The sequence below is a fragment of the Podarcis pityusensis genome (genome assembly GCF_964106645.2).
Source record: "Podarcis pityusensis genome assembly, chromosome: 18".
In the NCBI taxonomy this organism is placed as follows: Eukaryota; Metazoa; Chordata; class Lepidosauria; order Squamata; family Lacertidae; genus Podarcis; species Podarcis pityusensis.
This window is the reverse complement of record NC_138043.1, coordinates 11,494,854-11,506,761: the sequence shown is the minus strand read 5'-3', so window position 1 is coordinate 11,506,761 and position 11,908 is coordinate 11,494,854. Positions and strand designations below refer to the sequence as shown.

At 49.3% G+C, this 11,908-nt stretch overlaps 1 protein-coding gene across 1 annotated transcript; it reads right to left on the bottom strand.

Moving 5' to 3' along the window:
• Positions 1-923: 923 nt before the first annotated feature.
• Positions 924-10,299, bottom strand: GDF1 (growth differentiation factor 1). Its single transcript, XM_080988621.1, has 2 exons — positions 6,586-10,299; positions 924-2,315 (listed from the first exon to the last, which is right to left on the bottom strand). Exons 1-2 carry the CDS (start codon positions 6,869-6,871, stop codon positions 1,522-1,524), a joined length of 1,080 nt encoding a protein of 359 aa, XP_080844747.1. The 5' UTR covers positions 6,872-10,299; the 3' UTR covers positions 924-1,521.
• Positions 10,300-11,908: the final 1,609 nt, after the last annotated feature.

Here is an 11,908-nt window from a genome sequence, read left to right as displayed (position 1 = left end):
GAACAGGGCTGCCTTCAGATGTCTTCTAAATGTGTAACACTGCCCAAGCGTCATCTAGTTCAACTCTGCAATGTGATACGTTACCAAAATAGCCTTCAGATGTGCTGGGGTTTCCTGTGACATTCCAGATATTGGGGCACTAGCTCCCATCAACCATACATTTAAAGTGCTCTATAAACTATCATGGACGTGGGCGGCGCTGTGGGTTAAACCACAGAGCCTAGGACTTGCCGATCAGAAGTTTGGCGGTTTGAATCCCCGCAACGGGGTGAGCTCCTGTTGCTCTGTCCCTGCTCCTGCCAACCGAGCAGTTCGAAAGCATGCCAAAGTGCAAGTAGATAAATGGGTACCGCTCCAGCGGGAAGGTAAACGGCGTTTCCATGCGCTGCTCTGGTTCTCCAGAAGCGGCTTAGTCACACTGGCCACATGACCCGGAAGCTGTACTTGGGAAGCTCCCTTGGCCAGTAAAGCGAGATGAGCGCTACAGCCCCCGTCATCCGCGACTGGACCTAATGGTCAGGGATCCCTTTACCTTTACTATAAACTCTCATGGATTTCCCCAAATAATTCTGGGAACTGTAGTTTGCTTAAGAATGCTGGGAGTTGTTGGGAGACCTCATCTATTACCCTCCCCTCTTTTACCCATGAAGTATATATTGGTATGATGACACTGGAATGGCTCAATCAGAGCATAAGACTCACAATCTCAGGGTCGTGGGTTCGAGCCCCATGTTGGGCAAAAGATTCCTGCATTTGCAGTGGGTTGGACTAGATGACCCTTGGGGTCCTTCCCAACACTACAGTTTTATGATTCTATGTGAAGGTGGCCAAATGCCAGCAGTGATGGGAACTGCAGTCCAGGCCACAAGTCCCCGACCCCTAACCTAGAAGGTGGTTCCCCCATTAAGATAGCTCTCCCCACCTGCTACTTCAGTAACCTTCAGCCAGCAAGCTAGCATTTGTTCTCCAGGTGGAAACTGACCAAAATCACATAGGCATGCAGCCTTTGTTGTTGTTGTTATTTGTATATCACTCTCCATTTGCAGCTCTTAACCCCCCATTGATTAAAGGGACCCCAATCATCACCTTTTGTTCTGCTTTAATGACAAATTGCAATTCCCTTTTAAAATTCCTTCACCAAAACCATGCCGGCAAAAAATGAAGACCCCCAACCCCCATGAAGCTATTAATACATTTCTTTTTAAAAATCCCCAACAACTTCAGATTTCTTCATGTCGTTCACTATTAGAATTAAAACTTTTACAATAGAGTTCCACCCTAGGAAAACAATCTGGAAGCGATTAGGTAGTGTTAAAAACCCATGTGCAGTCTTTGCTTTGGTGCAGAAAATAAAATGCAACTCTGTTTAAGCGAGCGCTACTCCACATCTAAAGCCAAGGGGCCATGAATGCAGGATATCTGGCCCTCGATGCAGAGCTCCAGCAGGGAGAGGCTGGCCAACGCCCCTCTGCGCGAGCGCCCCACCGCAACAAAGCCACGCCAGGGAACACCCCACCCCCTTTACCGGCACCCGCATTCGTCCACCACCATGTCCTCATAGTGCCTCAGCACAACGTTGTCGTCGTTGTCGTAATACAGGATGGAGATGGGCGAGAGGCGGACAGGGACACAGCAGGGCTGGGGGGTCCCTTCGGGGTCGAGGGAGTGCACCACTGTCTGCAGAATGGCGTGGTTGGTGCTGTTGAGGTCTTCGGCCAGTGGGAAGGGGCACTCGCCCAGGCAGTAGTTCGCCAGGTAACCCTGGGGGGCGATGATCCAGTCTTCCCAGCCAACGTCGCGGAAGCTGATGTACAGCCGTCGTGGCTTGCAGACGTTGCTGGCGGCCGTCGGGACGTAGTAGGTGCTCCGCCGCTTCCGGGTTCTCCTGCACTGACTGTGCGCCAGGGAGACCACAAGGAGGGAGGTGTCAAGGAAGGAATCTGCACCGGAGCACAGCTTCCCGCCGGCGATTTCAAGCACCAAGCCCAGGTTCCGGGCAGGGGTTTGCCACACCTTTGCTGCCTCGGTCAGGTTGAAGACGAAGGACTTGTGGAGATGGATGAAGCTTTGCTCCACCAAGAGCTTCCGGCTGTAGGCGTGCGAGGACATCCCTCGCAGAGCTGCCTGGGAGGCCTGGTACAGGCTCAGCTCCAAAGGGTGGCCCGGACTGGCGACCTGGTACTGGTTGTGGCGGAAACGGATCTGCAGCTGCGCCATCGTCACCTGCTCCCCTTTGTCCAGGGTGGAGAAATTGAAGTACAGCCGCTTCTGGAGGCACAGCCAACTCCGTGGCTTGTCGCTGTGGATGAATTTGCCTAGGAGAGGAGGAACAACGCTGAGGCAAGGACCAGCCTGACAAGAGCAAGCCAGAGGTAAATCACACTGTGCACTCCTTATTAGCAAAAACAGGATCTGCACAGGAGTATTAGGCCTAATGAGTACAGCAACCCATTCCTGGTGGTTTTACTCCATGAAAATCAGTTCTTGAGACCGAAAGGTCCCTCCTCCCCACAGCTGTCTCCAGGGTTTTCCTCAAACAATCTGAGACTGGGCCTGCGTGCAGCCAACCTCCCCTCCGCCCTTTTCATGCTTCTCCTGGTTCTGGGAGACCAGCGGGGAGGGGAGCTTCTCGCAGCAGGAGGGGGAGACCCCCGTGGCTCTTCCCCTCTCTGCCTCCTGGCCTCCCTCCTCTCCTGCTTCAGCTCCTGCCTCTGAGTCTGGACTGCTCTCTGCCACAGACTCTCCCAGCCCACTAAGCCCTGTCCTCTTCCGACAACATCTGTTCCCAGTCTTCTCCCTCTGTCCGCTCAACATTGTCCCACCACCACTAGGGTTGCTATGTCTTGAAGAACAGGTCAGCCTGAGCTGGTGCAGGGGCTACAGCCACTGTGGCCACATACCTCTTTCCCCAGCTTGGGCTGGCAGCGGCTGCCACCTGCACAGCAGCCCAAGCGGAGGCAGGACCCCAGCTCCTACCTGATCTTTGCTGCAACAGCCTCACTCCGCCATGGCTCTTCTGCTTCTGGGTCACAGCACCCTCCCAAACATGCGTGTGCACCCCCCAAACTCCTTCTGAAAATAACTAAAAAACCCCAAACCAGACATTTCCCTTGAAATGTAGAAATTAGCCAGGGGGGACATGTTGACCCCCCCCCCCAAAGATGACATATCCAGGTTTTCCCAGACATATAACCACCACTCCCTGGGCTCTGAACCCTTTTCCCTTGAGGGTCCCCCAGCTGGTTCCTCCCACCATTCCTCTGTGTCCAGCCAGTCCCTGACACAGCCCTATTGCATGGCGTAGGGAGAGCCAGTGGTGTCGTGGTTAGAGCATCAGACTAGAACCTCGGAGAGACCAGGGTTCAAATTCCCCCTTGGCCTTAAAGCTTCCTGAGTGTGGCCTTGAAGGTCTCTCCTAGCCTAACCCACCTCCCTGGGTTGTTGTGGGGGATTAAATGAGGAGGGGGAAAGAGACCTCAAGCTCCTTGGAGGAAAAAGGCAGGGATATATAAGGCATTAAATAAAAATAAATAAATACCGCCCAAGTGGGTTTCTAAGCCCAAGTGGGTTTGATACTAAGAGTATCAAAACCCATTTCACTGTATATATTGGTGTTCAGACACATGGCTGCCTCCCTCCCACCTTGGATAGCTGGCCTCTGGACTAGATGGTCCATTGGCCTGATCCTGCAGGCTCTTCAGATGTTCTGATGTGCCTGTTCACACCAAGAAACATCTGTGGCACCCAAGTGAGCAGAGCCAAGCATCCAAAGCTACATATCTTTAAGAACAGTTGAGTTCACAGGCATTGAGAAGGCCCATTATCGCCCGGCTGTGAGAAGTCTCACCAAGGTATAGGAATGGAGGAAGAGGCCAAGGCTCTGGTTTCTGCAGTGGATGGAGGAAAGGAGGTGAGAAGAGCAGGCCTTCAAGGCATCTGGTCACAGAGCAGCTTCTGCTAAAGATGGTCAAATGCTGGCGGGGAAGAAGGATTTCCCAGCCACCAGCAAAGCCCTTTTTATTTTTGCATACAAACAACCTGCAAAGTTGGAGCAGGTTTTCCTTCAGTAAGACTGGGGGTGGGGGGGGGGGACCATTTCAGCTTTGCAGTTTATCATGCCTGACTTCTTATATATATACTATAAATGTATGTGTTTAAATCAGGCTTGCATTTTATGAATAAGCACATAAACAGAACAGTAAATGAACACGCAAGAAAATAGTAATTTGTCAACAAGTTAAGTTATTTAAAAGACAGAGATTAATTGATTAGCCAGTTAATAAAGTAACAAATTAGGAAGGGGGAATGGTTAAGAGGAAACAAAGGGTTAAATCCAATATGAGTTGCACTGATTATTGAAATTAATGGGCGTGATTAACCTAAGCTCACTGGGCTGCATAGATTTGCTCTTAGTAGAACTTAATTGAGCCTATTAGCATGTCTATTGCTCTACTCTGAGTAGAACTTGTGGCAAACCCCAGGCCACTATCCCATAAGAAAATTTACTTGGAAGTAAGCTCAACTGGGCCCAGGGGGATTTACGTAATCCTTTGTGTGTCTACTCATAAGTAAGCTCCACTGAGTTCAGCTGGACTTCCAAGTTAAGTTTGTGTAGGATTCCAACTAGCCTCATACACAAAATATGCAAAGATCACTTTGAAGGCTATCAAATTTGTAAGGGAATAAGCTTTTCATGGACTCTAGCACACTTTCATATTAGGCATGAGGTGAAATCTAAGTTGGCAGGTATTGTGTGTGTGTAAAATAGGGATATAAAGGAGAAAATGGGAAGGTGGGATAGTGGAGAAAAATTAGTCAGTGATAAACTGGATATTAAATACAGTCCTTGATAGTCTGCAGATCATAACTCAGTGGGTGGATCATGAGACTCTTCATATTAGGGTTATTGGGCAAGAAGATTTGGGGTTCAGGATGACCTTAACAGATTGGAGAACTGGGCCCAAACTAGCAAAATGAATTTCAACAGGGACAAGTGTCAGGTTCTGCACTTAGGCAGGAAGACCCAGCTGCACAAATATAAGATGGGGGAAACCGAGCTTACTAGCAGGACATGGGGAAAGGATCTCTGGGTCTTGGTGGACCACAAGCTGAACATGAGTCCACTGGGTAATGCAGCAGCAGCAACAAGAAAATTAATGCTATTCAAGGCTGCATCAACAGCAGTCTAATGTCCTGGTAAAGGGAAGTAAAAGTACTGCTCTGTTCTGCCTTGGTCAGACCACACCTGGAGTCCTGTGTCCAGTTCTGGGCACCACAATTTAGGAAGGATATTGACAAGATGGAATATGTGCAGAGGAGGACAACTAAGATGACCAAGGGTCTGGAAACCAAGCCTGATGAGGAATGGTTGAGGGAGTTGGGGAGGTTTAGCCTGGCGAACAGGAGATAGCCATCTTCCAATATCTCAAGGGCTGTCACATGGAAGAGGCCATCCGTTTTGATGGTCATCTGTCATGGACTCTTTAGTTGAGATTCCTGCATTGCAGGGGGTTGAGCTACATGAACTTTGGGGTCCCTTCCATCTCCACGATGCTATGAACACTTATAATGCAGTGATCATCCTTTATCCTGATTTCGCTCACAAATCAGGACATCAAACTTCCAGCCCATTACAAGTGTTAATACAACCATCTCAAGAATCCTGGGCTAAAAATTTGATGCCATTACCTGCGGGGTTGCGAGAGATAAAGGGCAAAGATCAAAGGGGTTTGTAAAGCCTGGGGGGGGGGGAGAGGAATCTCTCTTTATTTTAAGGTTGTGCTTAAGAAACTGAACATATTGTGAACAGCTGGGTATTGTTTTCTTATGAGTCTTTATTTATAATATTGCCCAATCCAAACTCATGCTAATTTATTTATCTTTCTTTGTTAATCACTTTCCACACAGGGGTCTGAAGGTGATGTACAGAATGCAGTAAAAATGCTTTTTTAAAAAATCCCCAGGGGGGAAATAAGGAAAGGGAATAACTGTAGAAATACCACAGAGGAATGATCAGCTGCGATGTTCTTAGTGTGATTTCATAGAATCCTAGAACTGTAGGGCAGGAAGGGGTCCTGAGGATCATCTAGTCCAACCCCTTGAGTCAAGCCTGAGACAAAGCGCAGCTTTTATAATAATTGCAGACTACTTTCAACACCTCTGGCCTGATGAGTAGTTATTTAAAAAGCAACAACCCTAAATCAAGCAAAACAAAGTTTGTTTTTGTCCTGGACTTGGGACTATGCTCTCTGGTGAACTAAGTTCTACTCAGAATAGACCCAATGAGCCTCGGTTAGCCATGCCCAATAATTTCAACGTGTCTACTCTGAGTAGGACTGACATTGCTTTTATTCCCCAAACTGGCCTGATTTTATGAATTTTAGGAGAATTTAGGGGATGCAGAATCCATTTCTGGTTTTATTGGGTGAAGAAAAGCAAGCTATAAAATGACCTCAGTGGGACTTGCTTCTGAGTAGACCTGTGCAGGATTGCACCTCTTCTAACCTCAGGGAGAAAATCATGGCCATCTCAAACCAGAAAACCCATCAATCCAACAGAGCTCCCCAAACCTTTCCAACAACGTACCTTGGTCTGGGAAGACTCGGATGATATTGCCAGGAACCCTGAATTCTTCCACCCAGCAAGGCGCCCTCCCTTCCTCGGAAGCTGGAGAGAGGCTGGCTCTCTTGTGGAACATCTTCCAGAGCAGATGGGGCACGGGAGGGGGGGATCGGGGGCTGGGCCTGGTCGTGAGCCCCAGAGATTTCAGCACCAAACTTTCCTGCCTTTGCAAATGCATCCCTCCCACCAGCAAGACCCAGAGCATCCCAGCTGTTCCCAGAATTATTTGGAAATAGTGCGAATGCGCCATTCTAGTCTCTTCTCTTCTTTGGAGACGCCTGGGTTTTCAGACCCCCCTTTGCTGGCGATGGGGAGAACTGGGGCAAGAAAAGGGATCTGAATACTTGCTTGGGGGGGGGGGGGAGGAAGAGGCAGCTGATGGGGGTTGATTGGCTAATGGGGCCCTTTGATCTTGGGGCAGCTGGCCAGGGGCCGAGGGGGCTTCTGGGTAAGGACCCGACTTGAGGGTCCGGGTGATGGGCGCATCTGGTTAACCCTTCCCCGCCCAGGGCAAGCCAGGTGAGTTCAGTCCTGGGTGCGCGAAAGAGTTTTGCTGCTTTTATTCTACTCAATTTATCCTCCATATATGGATGCAGTTGTTTTTAAAGATTCACAACAACCCTGCGAGGTGGGCTAGGTTGAGAGACCCCAGGTGAGATTGCACAGGATCATAGACTTGTAGAGTTGGAAGGAACCTGAGGGTCATCTAGTCCAACCCCATGACTGATGGCTGCCCAACCACTGGAGGGATTCCCCCCAAATCCCCCCCTGTAGTCATGGAGGGGGCTTTGGGTGTTTTTTGTTTCAGTGTGCTTACCTATAATCTTTAATGTTTTGTAAGGTATCCTGGGAACCCACTGAAAGGTGGAGAGAGGCAGTGTGGTGTAGTGGTTAGAGTGCCAGGCTGGGGCCTGGGAGAGACCAGGGTTCGAATCCCCCACTCTGCCATGAAGCTCGCTGGGTGACCTGGTCCTACCTCACAGGGCTGTGTGGGGATTAATGGAATGTGGGGAGGGGAGAGACCCCTGTGTCACCTTGAGCTCTTGGAGCAAAAAAACTGGAATATAAATATAAATGCAATAAATAAATAGTGACAAATCAAATTGTTATCAACCTGTTATCTTGCACCCTTGGTTCTCCTTTTCAGTTGAGATGCAGCTCTCTCCCCATAGCTGTCAACTTTCAGATTTGAAAATAAGGGATCAGCAGCCTCACCTGTCCCAGGGACAGTCTACGGGATATCTAACAATCCGGGAAACGGCGCTGGAATAAGGGAATTTCCCACAAAAAAGGGAAGGTTGACAGCTGTATCTCTCCCCCATCTTGTCCCCTTTTAAACATGTCAAGCAGCAGCAGAAATCCCAACTCAGGAATACAGAACTCTACACTCAACTTTAAGCGGCTAGAAAGGTAATAAACAGCTCTTACGACAAATGCGATTTCTCCTTCTTTTAATGAGGATTCCGCCACAAGAGAGTTGGCATTTAAATTAACACAGAAACAAACACAGTGCCTCAGATCCCTCTCTCACAGACAAACACCTTTCTGAAGCAAAGCCACAAGTCATAAAAGAGCAGGGGAGGAAGTGTGAACGTGGGTGCAAGGGATGGATCTGGACCAGGCCTAGAAGTCTGGAATGAGCTTTGTCATAAGACTCTCCTTGCACCAAACAGGAACCTTGTGTGTGTGAAGACATAATCCACCTGGATGGGATTTGACCCCCCCCCAAAAAAGCTTGCGTCTAACTTACTCAAGAGTAGACACATAGAAAGGAATAGGCACGACTAATTTGGGCCCATTAACATCAATGGGCTGCATCCACTATCCAGCATTGAAGCTAACGAACACAACCACTAACACTAGGGCCACTAACCTCAATGAGCCTACTCTGAATAGGACTACCGCCAGGAGCAACCCATTGAAGTTAATGGGGCCCATTAGTCACATCCATTCATTTCAATGGGTCTGCTCTGAGAATGATTCAGTTGGCTGCAACCTTGTTTTGCCTGGAAGCATCTCAGATCCCAAAGCATGCTAGTCCCTTTTACGGAAAGCCCAGTGGATTTGAAGCCTTGTTGGGTTCTCTGGTGATCCCTGTTTCACATCACGCTCGGTTGCGACCAAAAACCTTTCCCCACTTACTCAGAAGTCAGCCGCAATGTGTTGAACAAGCCTTTAGGATTGCAGCCTTAGAAGGGGAGATTTCTGCCCACTCACTGGAGATGGGGGCAAATTTAACTTGACAACACATCCTCACATCTTTTAAGCTAATTACACTCTTCCAGGATACCCACTGCAGATGAAGAATCTGGTGTGGTTCCTGAAGTCTGAACATTTATTTTTTTAAAAAATACAGGCTTTGGGGGTTTTTAAGGGAAATATCTGGCAGGGTGCCACCTTCTTTCGTCCCAACATCTGGAGAGTCGCCAGTTCCCCACCCCTGTTGCACCTGAGTGGCCACATGAGGACAGGGTGTTGAGCTCAATGGGCTCTTAGTAACCACATTTAGAGGTTCACAAATCCATCCCCGTCTTACTTTTCTTCCAAGGGAAGACTCACCAGAAGTCCACAGGCTGCTGTGGACAGTCACGCACAACACTCAAGTGGCAAGGGATCGTCTCTCTCTTGGCCTTGGACAGATTTGGTCAAGGAACAAGCCGTGTCACCAGCGCAGTCCGACTACGGGACACAATTTATTTAAGGTATTCCAAAATTGCTTAATGTTTAAAAATCTCTAAACAGTGTGCAAAACAAATTACAGTGCAGGAACACCAGGTGTGTGTGAGCGCAGCATATTGTTTGTGGCATGCGGCTTGCAGAGAACATCGGCTTTCACTAGAGAAACCAAGGTGCTAGCCCTCATGGATGCAATGGTATGTCCGAATCCTCAGAAACAGGAGCCGTGCACCAAATATGATTCCCAGTGATAGGGAGGGGTTCAACACTCCACACTTCTTCCCTAGGAACGAACCTCCAAACCAGGGTTTCCCAAACTTGGGTCTCTGGCTCTTTTGGGACTACAACTCCCATCATCCCGAGCTAGCAGAACCAGTGGTCAGGGATGATGGGAATTGTAGTCCCAAAACAGCTGGAGACCCAAGTTTGGGAAACACTGCCAGGTGTGCGCAAAAAATCAGAGAACTTGTTCAGCTTCTCATCATTTATGCAAGTCAGGGAATCTAACTCCCCCCCCCCCAGTGGGGAATTCTAGTTCTTGGTGCTTTCAATTTTTCCATGGAGGGGAAAGGGAGAGGCAGATTTTTTAAACCTGGCACACATATGCAGGCTGCTGTGACTATGGCCTCATCCTGCAACACTAAGCGGAAGGGGGCTGAGAGGGCAAATGGATGCAATGGCTTCCCAGATGTTTTAATTATCAAAAGAAGGGCTCGTTCACACAGATTCCAGCGTCCCGACTTGTGTTGGAAGTGTGTACGCTTGTTGGTTTGTTTAAATCGACCGGACTGCATTTCTGTTGAACAATACATGTGGATAAATGTACACGTGTCCACAGACAGAAGTTCAAAGATTGTACACTTGTGGGATATACAGTGGTACCTCGGGTTAAGTACTTAATTCGTTCCGGAGGTCCGTTCTTAACCTGAAACTGTTCTTAACCTGAAGCACCACTTTAGCTAATGGGGCCTCCTGCTGCCGCTGCACGATTTCTGTTCTCATCCTGAGGCAAAGTTCTGAACCTGAGCTACTGTTTCTGGGTTAGCGGAGTCTGTAACCTGCAGCGTATGTAACCCGAAGTACCACTGTAGTGTGTGAACACCCTGAAAATGCAACTTCTGGATCCAGGGGTGCTTTCGGGTACAAATGTCCCCTTCTGCATTACAAATTCCTCTCCCTCCTGCGTCTTCTTCCACCTTAGCAAGCAATTACTTGCGTCCACATCTACTGTTGCTAACTGAGGGTGAGCAGAATACAAGGAGCACCAGGAGCTGCCCTATACAGCGTCAGACCACTGGATAAAACGAGATCAAGACTGTGTGCAGCTGTCCCAGGTTCCAGGCCTGGGGGTTTCTCCTAGCCCAAACTGGCGATGCTGGGGACTGAACCCCCGGCCTTACTGAATGCAAAGCAAACGATCTACCGCTGAGCTGTGGTCATTCAGTTTAAGGTCATTCTGGTCCTCATGGAATATAGAGCTGGTTGAAATAGGAAGCCAATAAGCTGCCTTCTGTTGCATCAATGGGTCAGCGGAGTTCAGTAATGCCTACACAAATTGGCAGCAGCTCTCCAGGCTTCCAGACCCGGGGTGTCCTTTCACGGAGATGCTGAACCGGGGACCCTCCACATGTGAGGCAGCTGCTCTAAGCTCAACCCTTTCCTGGGAGATCTCTTGGAGATGGGCAACTGTTTCCAACTCTGGGGCAGGTGTTGGCAGAGCAGAGGACTCTTAATCTTAGGTTCCTGCATTGCAGGGGGTTGGACTAGATGGCCATTGTGGTCCCAGCTCTGTGATTCTGTCCCCTGCCAGCCGTGCGTTTGCCACTCGGGCTTTCCGCCCCCAAAGGATTCTTACCACCTTCCTCTGCTTTTCCCTGGGGTTAAGGGTTGGGGGGGGGGTTAATAGCGTGACATGGATGGGCGCTGCCCCAAAGCCAGCTCTGGGGAGCCCAAGTGAGCCACAAACATCAACTGGTGCTGCATTAGGGCGCTGGGACTGGCAGAACCACGTTTGAACCTCTGCTCACCTGCAACACTTGTGGTGCCGTGAGATCCTTGGAGGCTGGATAGGGTAAAGATAATAAATCTGCCACCAGAGCTTGCATTCTATATACCCAAACTTCATCGGAGGTCCATGCTGGTGCTGCTTCAAGGTATTCCCTCGCAGGAGAGAGAATGCAAAACGGGAGTCACCTCCATCCATCTGGATAGAAAGACAGACGCCAATAGTTTTGGGCTGTCTGAATGGCACCCACATGCCCTGGCAGGAAAGGAAGCTGCCCAGCTGCCTCTGCCCATTGGGTGCAGCACCCAGCTCACAGAGACTCCTTTTTCCTTGTGGGGCGCTATGGTACAGTCCTTGCAGACAGACAGACTCTGAAGGCAGAGGCTCCACGCAGCCCCCTCAGGCAGACACAGCCCCTGCCCCTCTGTCTCCCCACATTCCTGGCGCCCTGTTTTTTATCACAAACATTTTAGATATAAAAACAGGCAGCCGATTTCACCATCATCTCCCCCCACCCGTCCTCTGCCCTTACAAACAGAATGTTTTAAAAGTCTGTTTTCAGAAACTAATTTGGAAAATTACAGTAGTTTTGGATACTTCCTTTGC

Excerpts from the sequence above, each read along its gene's own strand:
- GDF1 (XM_080988621.1), bottom strand. The coding sequence starts at position 6,871 with ATGGCGCATTCGCACTATTTCCAAATAATTCTGGGAACAGCTGGGATG. Across the intron at positions 2,316-6,585 it reads CCGAGTCTTCCCAGACCAAG|GCAAATTCATCCACAGCGAC; the intron begins GTACGTTGTTGG and ends CTCCTCTCCTAG.